Source organism: Danaus plexippus, chromosome 5 (genome assembly GCF_018135715.1).
Source record: "Danaus plexippus chromosome 5, MEX_DaPlex, whole genome shotgun sequence".
Lineage (NCBI taxonomy): Eukaryota > Metazoa > Arthropoda > Insecta > Lepidoptera > Nymphalidae > Danaus > Danaus plexippus.
Genome location: NC_083539.1, coordinates 3483612 through 3503806, shown reverse-complemented (window position 1 = coordinate 3503806; position 20195 = coordinate 3483612). Strand labels below are relative to the sequence as shown.

The window sequence follows — 20195 nt, the reverse complement described above, 5'->3', positions numbered from 1 at the left end:
CATAATGACATCAACTGACATATGACATCAATTCTAACTTTAAGAATCTATTCTTATGCAAATTATCATTTAGCGACGTGATCCAGACACTGATATCATTATTATCTTATCTAAATAGTCAATTTAGGCAACGTTTCTTTTTCCAGGATTTGTTTTTAACTGTCTGTTTCAGATAATCATTTCATATCAGTAGTTTAAATCATAGGTTTGTAGACGCAGCCGAATATACGTAAAGGCAACGAAATGGTTTGCGGAGATAGTCCTTATTTATTGAAGAATATCCAAAAAATATTATTATAATAAATGCATTCATATTTAACTTTATCAAGATTCAAAAAGCAGGGTACAGAGGTCGCTACAGTTAGAGATTGTAATGAATATAAAGGAAATAAAATTAACTATGTGAGTATGTTGAAAGAAAAATTCTGAAAATAACTCGTTTTTTTAAAGCTCGGATAGTTTTTACTTATTATAATTTTAGCTGAATCATGATAAGTAAGTACCTTTAATATGGAAAACTGTTCGATTACACTGTAACAAATCGTTTAGACCCTGTGGTATTAAATATATATTAATTAAACTTCCAATACAAAATTATGAAATAATATTCTTCAAAACGATCAGTTTTTGGGCCAGCAATCTCTTGAATATTTGTTGCAGTTTACTCAGAGTCCGGAAAATGATAAAATATATTTTAATTTGTTATGTTATGAATTTGTTATGAAGCGACATTCATCACGTAAACTATTACATGATGAATTAATGATGTAAAATTGCAAAATATTACTTGACACAAATATACGTTAATGGTTGACTCGGTCGTTGGTCAAATTACGAAATGTAATTTTACATAAATAATAATTACAGAAACTAATATAGCTTTCATTTCATTTTTTTTTTTTTGTAAAACGTTTAATATATCAATTTTGACATAAGAGTGGCGTTCAGAAATTCAATTATATTTGTTTTTATATAATGTCGTATTCTGACAATCGACTTCTAACGTTTAGCTGTATATATTATATAGTAATTTTTGGTATTCTTATTGCAGTACTTGAACAAACTTGTAAAACGTATTATTGAACATTTTATTTTGTTAAAATTAAACAGATCTTTTAATTATTTGCATTTTAAAATATTAAAAAGAGAAAACTAAAAAGCGGATTCGGTAATAACAATGAATTCTTTGTTAACTGGAATATAAATTCTGCGTAATAATTGGCTGTTGCTGTAAGTGCAACAAAAAAATATCTATATATATTTAAGTAAACATATGTTTATCTATTACACACTTTTTACCACACAAGTTGCTTCATTGAAACGATAAATCTTGCGTGTTTATTAGTAATGTCCCGGATATTCGTATCCGCCAATGTTTCTTACTTTTTAACCAACTTCAAAATTCGACCGTATATATATTTTTTTGATAGAAATTTATTAAATCTTTTTCCTTAATAGTTCAAGGACAATTAATTAAAAATCCTCTATAAGAGGATTCTTTTAAATTAAATTATAATTATTATTTTTTAAGTTTATATAAATTGTTAAATTTTAATTTACTAATACCGTGAAGAATCAAACATAAATTATCGTCGAAGGTTTACAATCAACTACCGATTGAATAAAATAGTTAAAATCTGAACCCGTAACCTCGGATCTTGACAATAATTCAAGTCCACAGATATTGGAGTGCAATATTTAGCGATTATCGCTTCTTCCACTATGGTTCGTATGTGTCATATTTGTAATAACCTGTGCTATTTTTAGAATAGACGTTTTAATCTCGCAATCTAAGATATAATATAAAGAAAATTGATCAGACTATATATAGATTGATAAGTAACTATATATATTAAGATCGATAAGCTCTCGACGACAGATTATAAGTTGACTACATACTACTAAGTCCCCCGAGGAAAAGTGTCACAGAATATTTTAAAGTCATTGATTTACGTGAGTATTCCTTAAGATATATTGATCATCGGATGACATAAATTAATGCTTTAAAGAAAATTAAATAAACCATCCTCGTAATATTTTAGTGTTATATCTAAACAGTAAATATTGTTAAATTTTAACAGCAAAATGCAGCGGCCAATCAAGAATCCTTCGATGACTAATGGAGAGCCAACTGTTAGTAACATTGCGATGAGCAACTCTTACGAAAAACACCGTATCCACGTCTTTGATCCTTGCTTCAACATGGCTCCACCTGTCTTCCAGCCCAACTCCTGCTTCATGAGTGCCTCATACCTCAGAAAGACCTGCCCTCCTACGACACCGCAACGGCCACGATACGATCCTTGCTTTAACTAAAACATTATTTTAAGTTCTCGGAACCGAATCTCGTGATTGGATTAATTATTTTTGAGTAATTGTGGAGAAATTTATAGCACAGTATTATTCGAGTCGTGATAGTGCTGTGTGTACTTTTGAGGTGATTAATATAAATTGATTTATTGACAGATTCTCGAAGGAAAATAATTTAATAAAGTATTTTATTTTTATATTTGCATTTACTTTCACTACTTCCTGGTCCGAAATTGAAACTCTTAAGGCAGAAATAGATTTTTGCTCCGAATATGATATTGAGTTATCTTATTTATTTTTGAAGCACCAGAAGGAAAATTCTAACAAAATTAAGTATTAATATTTGAATGGCTTGAGATAATTTTGAACATTGAAAATATAAAATTCCATTTGTGGGACTTTTTTATTAAAATAACAGAAATGAAGGCATATGATAGCCCTTAATCGAAGATTTCTAAGTTAGAGAAAAAAGAATATCAAAATTTATAACTATAGTCTATAAAAAGCAGTCAGTTGAATAAAAAAAATCTGGCACTGACATAGCCTTGTAAAACCGGAAAACTCGAATACACTAGTTTATTTATTAAATTATTAAGTATATTATTCTTACCCTCTAGAAATTGCTTTATATATTGAAAATTTAACAATTTTGCGGTATACATTCCGTGCTGTAGTTTTAGATACTGGATCTTAGCAAAGTTTAACATGAATATTATGTTACGTCTTATCTTTTTAATAAGACAATTATTCAATTAATTTTTTTGTATTTTGTGTGTTAAATTTTTATAAAATGACTTCGTGTTATGATGTTTTCAACGCGTTGCAGGGGGATGAGCTTTAACAGTGCCTGGGACTTACGACCCAGGTGTAGGTTTAAAGGGACCTCTGTCCAACCTCGTTTCTTTACCTAACCAAATTTGAATCGAACCTACTATGTCTGTCTTCAAAGTGAGCTCCAAAAATGAATTGATGTTAGTTCTGGATGGTCTTTTAAAAATATTTAGTTTTTATGCCTCTTGCAACCAATTCTACCGCGTACAAATCTATGACGAAACTGTTCCTAGCGAGTACGTTAGTTAGCTCGTAATACTTATTGACCTTAACGGTCTTAGTTGATGTAGGTTTCGCAAGGAACCATAAGCTCTATTAACACAACGTTCTTTAAAATTTGCGAATACAGAAATATGTCTGGTCTGGACGCCGACTCACAAATATGGTCTGGGATTTTGTATTGTTTTTAATTGTGTTATGAAAATTTCATCGACATGAAGAGGATATAGAACCTGCAATCTCCGGAATATTGCGTTTCAAATTCCACTTGCTTTATCTATCAAGATAATTGTTTTAAAATTAATGTTACCATCTCTACAATGATTGTTCTATATTGGAAATTTGGAATAAAAAAACTTTGGCTAGGATCTTCATTACAAATTCAATAGATATCACCTTAGTAATGGTGTGACGGTTAAATATATAGGGTGCTCAATGTACAGATTCAAGTAAGAACTAAAGCTTAATCTGTACACTGAAACACGATATTAGGGATGATCAAATTTCGAATCCTGCTAGTGACGAGTAATGATCATTCTAAATTGTCTAATTTTAATTTTAAAATGAATATAAAAAATCGCCATGTTTGGTTCGGACCATTCTATTTTTAGGATAGACATTTTTATCCCACAATCTAAGATAGAATACAAATATTATCTTTATCGTGATCAAACAATACATAAATCGATAAAGTATAATTGCATCATTTCCTAAACACAGGTGATGAGTATCTTTCCAATAAAAAACCTTCAGGAGTAACCAACAGGAGTAAATAACAATAACGTAAATAGTTGGAAAAACAAAAAAATTAGTAAATCGGGTTCCGACGTGTATCCTATAAAATATCGAGAGGCTGCCTAGTTTAGGGATATACTCGAAATGCTTCGATAGGTTATAACTATATGTTGGCCACAAATACACCGTTTTCCTCAGTTCTCATTGCCAACAGTCACATCTGCTCAAATATGACAGTTGCATTTCACTCACGACCGGTTCTATGATTACTTTGCAAGAGTAATTCTCCTGAAGTAAAGTATGTCGGCACTACTGCAAGGACGTTATGTTTTACTGCAGCTGCCTCATCATTGGAATTAATGAATCAGATTAATGAATTTAAGACGCCAAGGTGTACCTAAAGAAATTCTAAGATGGTATTTTGATTCACACTGTGCTCCCCGAGCTTGAGCAACAGCGTTTAGAATGTTCTGTACGCAACCGTTGCTATCGTATTTCAAGAGACTAAGCTTTATCGCTTTGATAATGCCAAAAATGTATAATGAATTTCAATTTCCTGTCATAAATCATCCGAGGTTTATTATCGCTACAGGGGGCGTGTCATTTTTTGTCATGATTACATTAAGGTAAATTGTTTATACAACAAACATAAATATCATGGTTTTATATTTTGTTTTTTTCCTTATTTCCATGATTTATTTTCCATATTTGAGAATAAAGATACAAGAAGGTTTAAGAATTACATTTTTTTTGTCAAAGAGGCAAACGAGCAGACGGCCTACTTGATGGAAAGTGGTCACTGTCACCCATAGATGTCTACAACAGTCCTTATATTACAGATGCTTTGCCAGCATTATTATTGCCAGGTTATTCAGGAATGAAGAAAGGATGGGAACAGGGAAAAGCAACCGGCTCTCTCACTCATCAGACGAAACGAAGCCATTAAAGATTACTCCACTTCGATCTTCTGTAAGAGAGTGGTACATTCTGGTCGAGCCAGACCATGTTAAAGCTGCAGTAAATTGACCACAGCTAAGTTCTACCGCCTTATAAAATTAATTATCACCGCCTGAATACTACCACATTTTAAAATACATGTCAATAGAATTACAAAAGGATTATAAATTAAATAAAAACGTCTTCTCGTTATCTATGAACTGTAATATAATTTTTGCAAGGTTCATTCTATTAAATGAAGTATAACAAAAGAATCTATTACATTAAAAATTATGAAATTTTATTGCTTATAAGTATATTAATTCGTTGAGTCATTTATATATTATCTGTCATGATTGTCACAACCTGTGCTATTTTTGAAATAGGAATTTTTATCTCACATTATTATATTGAAAACAAAGAATATCAGACAATACAAATATTGATAAAACACAAATATGTATGTATTAAGTTCAATCACATTTACTATATAGGCATGGCATAAACTGAGCCCAACAATTATTTAAATAATTAATATAAAAGTTTCAAATACTGTAAATTTCTTGTTAGAATTAGTAAGAATATAAATATTTTAAGTTTAGCATTTTTGATCTTTACTATACCCCCACTCTTGTCCGACTGTTACGCGACATGTATAATAGATAGGACATAAAATTCGAGAAAAAGTTTAAACCTTCATACTGATTAATTTTTACAGTGACTTCTAAATCTATTTATATTCATTACACTTTATTCAGTTGCATTAATTTTATAATTTTTATATCATGTAGTATTAAGTGTTATTGATAGTACCATAACCAATTCTCCAGGACAGCAACATATCAACTTAATGGATTCTTGCTTCACGTCATCTTTCACTCCAACTCCACGTCTTGGATGCGGATTTTCCTTCATCATTACTCCGGAGGATCTGCCAAGCTTTGAAACCACTACGCTTCTTGCTTCAACTAAACGTTTTTCTTTATCTTTTGTTTGGATATCATTATGAGCCGATTCTTAGAAATATGCGAAGTTATTTATAGCACAATGTTATCTTAGTCATGAAAATTCACTTTTCTATATATATTATTAACATATCAAATATCAAATCAATATATAAGTTGATTTCTTGATGCTATAAAGTTTCATTTTATATATATTTCTTAAATATTTATTCCCAAAAACTCATGTTATTCACATAATGAGATCTAAGATTTTCGCGAGATTTATTCATTTAAATGAAACTAGTATTTTTCGGATGAACTACGCGTGATTTATTTTTGTAGAAAACTACATACTCCCGACGTTTCGGTTATTTTTCATCAACCGTGATCAGGGGCAGACGAGATGTTATTTACTATTTTGGAGAAAAATCTCTTAACATAAAGTAAAGTTGAAGCATAAATGTTATATATTGATTCTTAACTTTATAAGGACAACTCTCAAAAATTCAGTAATTCCTATATTCGGAACTAGTCAGGAAAAAAGATTTATTTTTTATATCTGGTCTTATTGTTAGATGTTCATCTCTTAAATTATTTATTCCTCGGATATTAATTACCAGCCTATGATCCCACTTCTAAAATGTTAATGAAATTCAAGTTGATATAATTTTACATTTCGTTATCAAATTATTATTTGTTTTGGGTGTGACAAATAAATTGAAAGAAAAATATATTTATCTTCTTTATTGCGAAGTATTTGATAAAAGGTATAAACGTTTGGTTATCTTTACAATATTTAGTCATTGTTTGTCACTTTTATTTGTAATGGATAATATTTGTAAAGTTTGTTATAATTTTTGCCAGTTGTATAGAATTTTATTCATACATTATTTTATATAGATTACAAATAATATAACGGTCAGATAGTATATTAATTGATAAAGCACATAATAGTCAATAACAGATTAGAAGAGGACAACTTAATAATACATAGTAAAGTAAAAAGATATTCTCATTTGAATAGACTTTGATTTACACTATTGATATTATGTTTTTCTTAAATTGAAATAGAAAATTTATTAAAAAGATATGATAGCAAACTATTGAATAGAAATGAAAATGAAGTAAATAGTTCTCATATTTAAATAGATATAAAATTATTGAATAACTATTTCAGAATATCATACAGAATTGCGAAGTGCTAAGTGTTCTAGAATTGCTATATCCATGGATCCCTGTTACGTTATGTAACGTAAGAGTCGCAATGTAAATTGATACGTAGAAATTAAAATCGTTAATAATAATTTTTGTCATTGTAATACAAGAAGATATCTGATATAAAATTCAACTCACGAAACTAAAACGTACATTTATGAATTGATAAATTAGCAGCCAAGAATTAGGTACATTCTGTCGTGGTGGCCTGGAGGTTAAAGGACCGCCTCTCATGCGTGAGGGCGAAAGTTCGAACCTGGTAAGAACCAATGTGATTTTTCATAGTCATATGTACTTTCTAATAGTATTTAGACGCCTCTGACGGATCGTGAAGGAAAACATCGTGAGGAAACCTGGACTTATAATTTCAAATTATAAGTTTGAAATCGCCAACCCGTCTTGAGCAAGCGTGGCGATTAATGCTCAAACCTTCTCCATGCGAGAAGAGGCTTATGCTCAGTAGTGGACTTCCGATAGGCTGATGATGATGATGATGATGATGATTTCTTGTAATTCATTTTTCTCACCGTAATACAATGTGTAGAATTTATACAGAATTTTCATTTATCGAGATGGCTTAATCACAACTTAAAAATTTAATAAAATTAGTATTACAATTTTACTTTCCATAGCATTGTACAGGAATACTTCGAGTAGGTCGTACATCAATCAGTAGTATTAAGTGTAATTTAAATTAATAAGTAACCATTTTATAATACAAACTTACCTACATGGAATACATAGTTATGTAACATTAAGTTTAAAGTATGAGATTTATTTTAATAAAAGTAATTTGGAGGCGGTTTAAGTTTTTGTTCGGCATCGGTTTTTCGGAAATTACTACTGAAAAATAATTTCATCTCTTCTGCCTGTGATCATGGCTGCTGTAAAGGAACCGAAACGTCGCGTCGGGATTATGTAGTTGTAAATTACTAAAAAACGTGTAGTGATGTCCCAAAACCGTATTTTTTTTAAATTAATACAAACGAATCATACAAATATCATTATGTTAAACATACATATTAATAAATATATAATTAGTTACATATAAATTTATGATATAGAACGTAGTATGATAATATCGTTAATTACATTTTAATCAATATTAGAAGTATCTTTACGATTGAGATTAGTATCATGAAAATATATTTTGTGAGCGGGGCTTAATATAAGTCTAACAATTTATCTATCTGTTAGTATATGCCGCTCTGATTTTTGTTAACGTTGGAATGATTACGTAAGCACACTTTGTACACTTAATGATTCAGTTTGAGATCAATCTGCAACTAAATAAATTACATCGTAAAATTATACTATCCGCAATATGTGTTTATAGGATATGTATAATGGGGATATTACATAGTGACGTCGTTCATCGTTCCCAAAAGAAAAAGATGACCAAAAGCTAAGATCACGACTTCAATTCAATAAACAGTTTATGATAGGAGCACAAAGTAAAAGAGTAAGGTTAGGATGAAGTAAGAAGGCAAACGATACTGATATATTAATGTATTTTATTCTGTATGAAGAGAATGCCAAAAATAAGATCCATGCAATGAGTTAAGAAATACAGAGTGAATGGTTAGGACCAAAATTGCTCACCTTAATTCATGATTGGTCTCCAGCAGTGCTACAATTTTATCTCAATGCGCTCCAAATGACTCTCTCAGAACGAAGTAATTTAGTAAGGTGGGGTAAAGGTACAGAACAAACTTGCTATATCTGTGGGGAGGAACTGCTAAGCATTTGCTGGTGGGATGTAAGCTACTCCCGGGTAGCAGTCTATACTCGCATTGCCACGATAGGATTATAGAAATCATACGTGAAGCGGTTAGACTTAATAAATAAGCTTTGGTTTTGGAGTATTTGATTATTTAGAGAAAGGAGTTTGGATTGTGGAGGCGAGCGTTTAACGCGCGTAATGGGTCGCAAGTCCCAGACACTGTTAAAGCTACTCTCCCTGTAACGCGATGGAAACGTCACCCACAAGATGAATCCATGGAATACTGAGAAGTTATAACAATAAAGATAATTTTAAACAGATTCGGCTGATTTTAAAAATAATATATTTACAAGTATTTAAATCGATCACATATCTTTAAAAGTAGGAACACACTTCCCTTTCGAATTGCAAGATAAATTTTGAATTTATAGTACTAAGTCATATTTTCAATTAATAGGAATGTCGGAGCAAGTTATCTGTCATAAAAAATATAAATCGGAACTCGATGAATTTATTCCCTGCTTTAAAATGTAACTTTCAAGTTTCAAGATTTCTGTATAAACAATGTACACATAGTCACTTAATATTAATATAAAAAATGTTCTTTTATTGACTTTCATACAAAAATATATATTAAAAAATTAAATTACCATTCGTTATAATCATCACTTTCTATAGCTTAAGCACTTGGTAAAGTATTTTTTTTGCATCACATAAATTCTCCAGGTATCCAGATTCCAGTACTATAGTACTATGAGTTAATGGCCCATAAAAATATAACTAGTGAGGGTCAAACATTGTATATTATAAGAGCACTCAATCGCAAGTAAATAACAGATTAATAAAATATTAGAAGCAATATCTCAAGAAACCAAAGAAATACTTAACAAATGATATGAATGTAAGAAACATTATACTTAATATTCGGTCGTTTGTAAAAATATTGTTGTCACAATATGATTTTTTCCTATTTTGTATGTTTGTTTTAGAATAAACATCGTTATCAATATTAAAATCCAAAATCGAACGAAACATTGCTAAAAATAGAATATTAATCAAGCGGCAGATCAGATCAGATAATGTGTAAACTGATAAAAAAGCAGTATAAAATAGGTGTGATGCAAAATAATATATATCTATTAACAAGAACTCGAGCTACCAAGTGACAGTTTTGTAAAGAGCAGTCGACAATTTTTTATTGGCATATTTCATCAAAATAAACGTGAGTATTTTTTTTTATTCACATTCGAATATGTATTTTTAGATTCCAAATTATGTCTCATATATAAAAAATATTTTATTATTAAGTCATTATCATTATTATTTTTAGAATGCAGCGTCCAATTCAGAATCCCATGATGACTTGCGGAGTACCAAGTGTTCCTTACAATGTTATGCCCACGCCTCAAGGACAGCGACGTATCAGTATGGGCCCTTGTTTTAACCCAGCGCCGTCCACCTTTCAGCCCAACTCTTGCTTCATGAGTGCGTCGGCTCTGAGGAAGACCTCGTTACCCTCTATGATGCCGCCACGAACGAGATACGATCCATGCTTTAGAGAAATGTAAAAATGTATATGATTTATACGAATCTCGATCCTTCTGGAATATTTATTGCAAATGGAAAAGTGTTGATAATAGGATATCAGTAAATTTTCTTCTTATCTGACACTGATTATGTTTGAAAAGTGATGCGTTATTGATGAACGAATATTTTTTACAAAGGAGATAATAGTTTCCTTTATGGCATATTAATTTTAATTAAACTTATTATTTATTAAAATAAACTAAGATTATAATTAATTTTTATTTTATCACTATACTTAATCCTAATTCTTATGTTATTGCTCACATGCCTTAACTTTCTATTGACATATTCAAAGAGAAGGCGTTAATTCAAAAGTGGTATCGATTTAGTTTTGCTCAGTCAACAGTTCCTACCTAAACAAACTTCCTTAGTCATATGCAATTTTCGTATATTATTTTAAATTTTTGGTAATAGAAGCAATGTAACTGGAGAGTCCTACTAGAACGAATAAATATTTGAAAGTTCAGATACCTCCAGATAAGATGAAGAAGAATTACAGACAGAATATAAGACAGAGTATAACCTTCTAAAGTATATTACAAGATCTTCAAGACTAACGACGTGTGTTGCAGTTTTTGTTATTCTACTAAATTGTCTCTACTCAAAGCCTACGTGATACAGGCGTGAAATTATTATGAATAATCAAATTTAATCTCAAGATAAAGTTTTTTTTACAAATGATATTTAGATGAAGTTACGTAAATCGCTAATGTTTGAATTTGTATATTACAATTAAATTAAAACTAGCATTTTTGTAATGATTGTTTTATAATATTTTTTTTATCTTAAAGACTAATACTATTGTAATCTATTTTAAAAGCATGACGTATGAGGAAATTTAATACTTAAAAATTAATTTCATGGACATCCATTTACATAAACTATGTTATATCATACGTTAAAAGGTACATTGTATAAAGTTCAACTAATATTATAATAATTATTTGTATGAAATATAAACTTATTCATATGCACCTAATATAGTCTACACACAAAGGGAAAAAAGAGAAGTGCCGTCATTAAAACAATTTGCAATATAATTAACACAAGGCGTTCATATTATTTAAATATAAAGTATGTTCTATAAGCAATTAATACACGTCTAAAATGTCCTAAATATTTTTCATGAAAAATAAATAATTGCAGTAGCGATAAAACCTCATACACCTAATTGAAATGGATCTTATTTCATTTTAATTAATATTTAAGGCTTGGTCTTATATGAAAAAGTAGTGTAAAATGACCAGTTCAATAAAATTATTTTGTAAACATAATAGCAAGTGTAATTATATTAAATAAAGAATAAGATTTTTTACAACTAGAAGAATATAAACTCATACTAGAATTTCAATTTAAATTTCGAGATAACTGATATAAAAGGTGACAAAATACGTTTAAAATATTAAAATAATCCGACGACGCTTAGCAATAACAAAACAAAATATAGTTTCGAAACTAACAAAAATAATTTTTTTTGCATTGTCATTAAAGTCTATTAAAGTGACAAGCTTTCATTCCATACATTTAATATTATTTTGTTAAAATGTTCATGCATTTACAACAGTTGAACCGCTATAATACTGTAAGTGATGACGCTAACAACAGTCCCAAGGATCGTCCCATAATTCATACGATAGAGATTGCATGCACGGAATTGTAGGCGATTTGAATTTATCACTGTATTAAAAGTATTCAGTACTTCTTTTCTGTTCTTGTCTGAAAAAAAAATGTTAAATGTATTGAGACTACGCCACCATAATCTGTATATTGTTGTATCAATTCGTCCTAACTAATATTGTAACTTACACCTACCGCATTTGAAATTAATTAAATTTTTTATTACTAGCAGTTGCGTGTATTCGACCTCTTGAGTCATTTGCTCGTCTATGAAGCATCCAACACAAAACCATAATATAACTTCAACAGCCTTTATTATCTCTAAAGATGGCTCTGTCGTCTGTAACCAAAGTACTATTGAAAGAGAAACAAAATCTTTTTCATTGTATAACAAATTAAAGACAGCTAGTAATAGTTTTCTCTTAGATATTCATTTGTGAAAGAAATTGTTAGTGTTATTAAAGATATACTTACCTCGTTTTTAGTAATTATAGTTACTGCAGCAACAGCATTTGTAAACATTAACCAAATAGTTAATAGGACCTTCAAAATATGTTCATATATGCTACAGTAAATAAAATATTAATCCTACACTGTGTCCACATAATAATATTTAATACAATATATATAAGTTACATGTATAAATCTGTTTTAAAAACTATAACACCAATATCATCATTAGATATTATTATTTAACAAAAAATATATAAAAAATTGTATTGTTTTAACCCAAAATATAAAGTGTTATTTAAAATCGAAATTTAATTTAATATTTTTTGAAACTTACATCAACTCCATGACATTTTTCTAATAATTGCAAACAGCTGCACAGATCATCGTATATTTTACAAAGAATTTTTAAATCAATAACAATATCAGACTTCACATAAGGAAAATAAATATTGTAGTTGAATATATATGACACAGCGCCTGTTGTTGTTTCATAGCTATATATTACAACGTCATCTGTGCTATTTTTTTTTAGAAGTTCTAGCATATTAAAATTAATAACTTTCAAAACCGATAACATTAATGATAAATGTACTATTAAATGGAATATGGAAAGAAAAACTGGTATCCGAATGATTATAACATATGGTTGAACGACGTATGTAATTTCAAGAATAGCAAATATCGATAATAAGGACAGTTCAATAAAAAACCATACATACAACTTTAATGACATCATTTTTATACTATTTGGTCTTAATTTCAGTTCACGGTTAACCTTGTCAAATACGTCATACATTCTATATATTTTCTCCCAGTTGGTAATGTTGTTTAGAATAATTATAACGCTAACAATAACGTTGTTTGTGTACGATATTTCACTGTGTATTGAATCTACGATGGAATTCATATCTATTTTCATTTGAAACACACTAAATATTATTAAAGACGCAACAACAACTAACGACCATAATGTTCTCCATGAGAAAATTGATGGATTATAATCTGGTTGTGATGATACAAGAGGTTTAGACAAGCCAAAAATAGAACAAATAATGCTAAAGCCTCTGAAGTAGAAATAAAACATTATGGACTTCTTAAGCGACTGGAGTGGCCAAATAGACTGGTAGCCATTTTTCAATTTCATTTATTGTTTAATTTTTTTTTATTAATAAAAGTAATATTTAACTAACAATAGATGTAATGACAGAAACATGTAATGACATTTTAATTATATTCCACTGATATGATAACGAATGAACACGTTTTTTTAATTACCATTTCAAACAATTCTCATCGACTAGCAAAACCGTATTTAAATATAAAAAAATACTGCAATACTTATTCATTTTCAATAGAATTTTCAAATTATATCTAATCAATTATTCGAAAGATAAATGGATTATCTTATCGGCAGGTAGAATTTTTAGCGTCTGATATTGGTTGGTTTCCACAAAGAAATCGATGGACATATCGCCAGGAAGCCTTCTGGCAATACTGTGAAGTTATATAAACAAAACTAACAAAGCAAATAATAACGACGTAGGCTTATTTAGTTAGTGCCGTCGAAACTTTTCTGATTACTAGCTAAGAAATGGCTTATCGTAAGTACCTATATATAGATTAAAAATATATTTATAAAAATATAAAAACTAATTATGTTGATGATGTAATCAAATCAATGTATTTATTATGAAATAATTTCTTTTGTACTTACCATTAATATTATATTTTATATATTGAATTGATTGATTAAATAAATTTATTTCAAATATTTGGCCATATAGTCGTATTTTGAGATTATGAAGTTAAAATCATTTCTGATGCTTCTTTGTGAAGTGAAACCTTTAATGCTATATTAATAGATTTGATAATAAAATTTCAGATCCTCCTAGTGGGCCTCCTCCATACTATGGGTACCCGCCACCCCCAAGCACAGCCCCCGGGGCGTTTACGTACGTTCCAGCCCCCGTTATGATGCCGATGTACCCTGAAAGTAACAATCCTACCTACGTGACTAATTACATTTATCCCCCGCAACCAGCGCCCGAACCTCCTATAGTTATTGATAGTAAGTGTATATAACAAGAAGAGATAAGACTTATTATAAAACGACTCTTCCAAGAAATTATATAATCCAACCTGAACTAACAGAACTTAAGAAATTGAAAAAGAATTATTAACAAATGATTTAGATTAACGTGCATCTTAAAATGTCATATCGTTTTCGATTTGCCTCTATTATAAGGGAGTGAAAATAATGAAAATATATTTAAATTGTTATATACTTATTTATTTTAGATATTGAAAGTGACGTCATCGATTGGGTGCCTTCTACACCTCACGAGGCGCATTCCCTGTACGGCAGGGCCTTTCTGGCTGGCAGAGAAGGTTGGGATAACAGCCCCTTGTGGGCCATCAGAGCCCACTACAACGGGAACCTCGTGCCTGGAAAATTAGCCATTAAACATCGAGCGGCCTACATTCCTTTTGGTGGCAGAGAGGTTCCAGTACATAACTTTGAGGTAATGACTGAATCATTATAATTGATATTCCTTTATTTATTATGGTTGGACTAAATCAATTTGTAATATTATATATATAAAGGTGTTGTGCGCACCACAAATCGCTGTAAAATGGGTGCCCATGAGCCACGGTCAAGTGCCGTCGGGAGGCATCATAGCTGGGAACACTCAAGACGCTGAACCTCTCTACCTCGCCAGAGTGAGACACAAGGGCTCTCTGACACCTGGCAAGGTAATCACCAAGCTACAACTTAGAATAGAATATTTAATTTGAACAGGCAAATTAACGATTAAAGATTTAAATTTTAAAAAATCTGTAATTAAGCAATATCCCTATAAGTGTTTGGATACTTAGATTTATTAAAGTATGACATTATTCTAATAAAATTCTACGTCTAATTGTAGGGATACATAAGAAGAAAAACAAATCTTTCAAACAATAACCATTTTTGATTTTCATTTTATGAATCACACCATACAGACTAAGTTCTCTGTATGAATTTATATAAAAATTTTAATCACATTAAAACCTTTTTTAGTTGAAGAGATTTCTTGAAATTTTTTACAATCGTCTTTTTGGGTAAATATTTTTCTTGATGATTACTTTCGTGTATGTTGTGTGTTCCAGGTTCAGCCCAGCAACTCGTGTTGTTCCATATCTTACGGTGGGGTTGAAATATCCTTCGCACAGTACGAAGTTTTATGTTACGAGGAAGGTTATAATTAAAAGTGTTTAATAAACATTATTTTTTTTCACCTTATATTTTATATTTTTGTAAATCGTATAATTATCATGTATTACGTAATAAAAATTTAATTATCTAAAGTACGCTCCCTCTAGGTCTCTTACTGAACGCTCCCTTTTTGTTTAAGAATTTTACGAAAGGCAAAATATCTATACCATCATCATTTTTAATAATCGTATTCATGGAGTGGAACTTGTTTTTGGTATAATAAAATATCGTAGTCCTAAATAATAATAAAATGTCTTAAAAAACATAATAAAACGGAAGGAACTAAAAAAGTCTTGCTGACTACTTAATAAACTTATCATCACTTGTTATTTTAACAGAAATAATGATAAGAAATGCAGTAAATAATTAAAATGAATCATTTATAAATAATGTTAAGTCTTTGTCTTTAAAGTTGTTATTTTTTTTAATTACCCATTCCCATAGTAAATATAACATACAATTTAAAGTTGCATTTCAAAGGAAAATTTTCAACCTAATTAAAGAATATATAATTTTAAATATATTAAAGAAAGTATATTGATTTTCATATTATCATTTGAGAAAATGTATGAATGAAATACTGCAAACGCTTCGTACTCGTACGTATTGTGGTAATGCAAACGTATGGTAAGGCTACCGAGAAAGTAATCCAAAATTATACAATTCTTATGTAAAGTCAATTGTATCAGCTTATCTAGATGCTATTGTGAATTACTTTTTAAAATTCCTGATACCAGAATAGCCATTGTAAATAAATATGTTCCAAAGGCATATATTGATAAATAAAAGTTGAAGAACATAAAATATTTGAAGGTTCGTGGACTATGATAATTTTAATTATTTATAAAAATGTATGAAGTCTATTTAAAGACATAATGGACCTGAATTTCTTTATTTCATTATTTACAATGTAGAATGTCTACATTATTGTTTTACGTGAATCTGTTATTGTAAGTACTCTATTAACAAGAAATAGAATGATAAAGATTATAGCTATATTTATTTGATACACAAACAAACATAATACATGTATTTTTTGTTACACATTACATTATATGATAAAAACTATCACGTTTCTTAAAGATTAAAAATCAACAGTACTTTGATCCCTTCCATTATCACTTAGACGAAAATTTACTGATACCTAGAACCGTGATTGAAATCACTCAAAATAAATTTACAATCGGTATAAATTTAAAAATTGAGTTATCCGAAAATATTTTAAATTACATGAAATGCAATTTAAAAATTGCATACAGTAAATATTCAAGAAGTTATCATTGAAATAAGTATAAGTTAAGAACTATGATTGATTTGACTAATTCATCAGTAACGATAAGCTAGAAGTCCTGTGAAGTTGTTATGCTATCCTTGGTTAACAACGACAGTTCCTCCTCCAGGATTGTTGTCGTTAATAACAACTCCGCCGCCTCCGTCATTATAGTTGCTGTCATCGTTGCAGCAACAACAGCAAGGAAGACAAGCGCACGGATTACAGTTGCTGAAGCATGCACCCATTTTTGATCTGTCTGGACATTAATTAAAATCAGCAAATGTTGTTTAATCATGGATATTTCGTATAATTCCTATTCCCTAACGTTTTTACATTAATAAGGTAAACCTTCACGCCTGAGGTGAAAGTTATAAAATGTGACTAGCCTTTGAAGATACAGAATACAGATACAGATACGTACTATACAAAAATCATCTTAGGAATTATATATAATTCCTAAGATCATCTTAGGATGATTTTTGAGTATATTTTATAATAATGAACATTATACTGGGAGATGCACCTTCGCATTTTTTCTCTCTATGCTCAATAAAAAATCTACGATGCAAATTGTATGAAGCGACCTCAGCGTTTTTTTCTGGCTTTCGCTTTCCGGCCCTAAATTTGACTTTGGAGATCTAATCAAATTTTTTTTTATAAAAACAACCCCAGATAACTGGACTATCGAACAAAAAACCTCCTCTCGATTGGACCTTCGGTTGCTGAAATCTCCGTGGATGAATGACCTGAGTGGCTAGTATGGAGTACCGCTCGCTTCACTTAATAAATTATTTTGAAAATACAAAGAAAATGAATGAAAGCAAACAAATGTGTTAGGGTTTTCATTAAAATAGACACAGTTAAATAATTTAAATGAAACTATATACACAAATATAAAGACATAACAAGGACCGACTGACAGATATTCACATTTCGTCAGCCCGTGATCACGGTTGCTGAAAAGTAACCGAAACATCGGGATTATGTAGTTTTAAAATAATATAATCCGCGTATTATAACCGAAATATATTAGTTTCATTTAAATTAATAAAACTCGCGAAAGTCTTAGATCTCATTACAGTTAAATAATTATTAACGTCCATGATCGATGTTAAATAAGCTAAAGTTACTCACCAGGAATTACTTTTATTTTCCTTAATACAAATTGTTTCAGTAACAGTGTGTTACCAACTATATATTCATTGAGTGTTTGCTCATATATTTGGGTATTGGCATTTCAAAGTAAATGTGTCAGGGCGATTAGATAAATACAATCAAAAAAAATTTTTTTTTTCAAATTCATATCGTTATGTCGACAATGTACTATCTGGTGGAAATACGTACTTTAGCAGACTATGACGCTTTTTAGGTCTTAGATCATACTTATTTTTGTAAAGTTGTTAGGTGACAGACAAACAAAAAATACTATTAATTAATTGTTATCATATATTAGGAATATTTTATATCAAAGCTCTTGATGGTTGCTATTTAGATAGACGGTTCTAAGTAAAAAATATTATTAAAAAAATATATATTTTTATTTTATTTATAAAAAACATACACAGTTTTCAGTAAAATAATCAAATATTAATTTACAAAACAAATGCTGTTCAATGAAGGTTGTTTAATTACAATTCTATCGATATTAGTTTATCACCATCTTCCGCCAGGTCTTGGTTCAACAATGACGACTCCACCGGGATTATTATCGATAATCTCAGGGCCAGGATTCCAATTGTCGTTGTTGTTTCTGCAACAGCAACAGCAACCGCAGCACGATCCATTGCCGCTGCTGCAGCCTTGGTTACAATTGCACTCGCAGCAATCACAGCAATCGCAGCAACCGCAACTACAGCAAGACGTGCTACAATTTCCCATTATTCAGTCTGGAATATACAATTATTATAAAAAGTGTTTTTAACCCAGATTTCAGTTGTTCAGTGAAATAAATAAAATGTATTTCCAAGTAACGAATGCTTTGTATTTCTTATTTTTATCATAATTACTTGATAACGATTGTTGTTATCTCATACACAGTTTTGTTACAATGTTAAATGCTTAATATTAACTATATTAGTATTTAGGAAATGACCAAAAACATTGAAATCTTTGAAGGATTCCATGGTAGTCAGTAATTCGATTTAAGAAATCGTATTCCGAACATAAAACTCTGTTGAATTGAAGACCAGCACTAGTTCGGTCAGACTACCATAACACCATGTATGTTTTAAGTAATATTCCTATATACAAGAGGCTAAATTCAAATATAAAATGTAAGAAAAACAATTTCATCGCCACGAGCGGAAGTCTCGAACCTCCAACCAGAGCAATAACACTTCAAGGCAAGATATTTCATTCTAAAGGAACTAGAAAGCAACATTTCAAATACTAGCATTCTGTTAATGTCAGTGATTTTTTTATTTTTCATACTCCATTTTTGAATATTACATATATGTAGTTATTATGTTGTGTTTATAACAATAGTCTGAAATGTTTTAAGTAGATATTTAATAAAAATAAAATCGAAGAAATTTAAACACAATACGTTCACTGGATAAAGATAATCAGAATAGATATTTATTGATAAAAAAATTTATACCAAAGCCAATATTATATACAAGCATATCACTATAATATAAAAACTTACCTTCACAGCTTTTTCCGTAAAAGAAATTGTTTGAAAGAGTTCTAGAGATGAGACTAGGGAAGGAAAATCCAAAGCAACAAAATCAAAAATTTGGCAATACTATCTTATCTTGAGTCGTTGATAACACTCACAGCTGGACTTTTGAAATAATATATCAACACACATACCAATGACTGCGATATAATATACTGGCACATTTAAAAATAATTAAATATAATTAAATATGAAATACTTAATCAATAAAAAACAGACATTATTATCATTTACCAATTACACTAGGGCGCGTGAGGTACTGAATCGAGTTATCATTCGGATATGTAACTTAAAATCATTCTGTAAACGAGCTGATACTGTAAATCTACTGGACCGATATTATTCTAACATTGCTAAGAACAGTATGTAGTAAAGAAATTGGAGTCTCTATTAAATAGTAGACGACGAGCTGTAAT

The 20195-nt window shown here is 29.9% G+C and overlaps 2 protein-coding genes and 2 long non-coding RNA genes across 4 annotated transcripts; 2 read left to right on the top strand and 2 right to left on the bottom strand.

Moving 5' to 3' along the window:
* Positions 1-9957: 9957 nt before the first annotated feature.
* On the top strand, positions 9958-10715 carry LOC133320672 (uncharacterized). Its single transcript, XR_009753877.1, has 2 exons — positions 9958-10135; positions 10244-10715. It is a non-coding gene; the product is annotated as an uncharacterized LOC133320672 (long non-coding RNA).
* Positions 10716-11988: 1273 nt separating this feature from the next.
* On the bottom strand, positions 11989-13654 carry LOC116769245 (uncharacterized). The gene is made up of 4 exons (XM_061529418.1): positions 12905-13654; positions 12592-12696; positions 12313-12457; positions 11989-12216 (listed from the first exon to the last, which is right to left on the bottom strand). Exons 1-4 carry the CDS (start codon positions 13652-13654, stop codon positions 12056-12058), a joined length of 1161 nt encoding a protein of 386 aa, XP_061385402.1. The 3' UTR covers positions 11989-12055.
* Positions 13655-14010: 356 nt separating this feature from the next.
* LOC116768990 (uncharacterized) lies at positions 14011-15919 on the top strand. The gene is made up of 5 exons (XM_032659946.2): positions 14011-14171; positions 14453-14638; positions 14869-15092; positions 15175-15324; positions 15721-15919. The coding sequence occupies exons 1-5, from the start codon at positions 14162-14164 to the stop codon at positions 15817-15819; spliced, it is 669 nt and encodes a 222-aa protein (XP_032515837.1). The 5' UTR covers positions 14011-14161; the 3' UTR covers positions 15820-15919.
* An 888-nt stretch (positions 15920-16807) lies between these two features.
* Positions 16808-18365, bottom strand: LOC116769037 (uncharacterized). Its single transcript, XR_009753794.1, has 2 exons — positions 18234-18365; positions 16808-17355 (listed from the first exon to the last, which is right to left on the bottom strand). It is a non-coding gene; the product is annotated as an uncharacterized LOC116769037 (long non-coding RNA).
* Positions 18366-20195: the final 1830 nt, after the last annotated feature.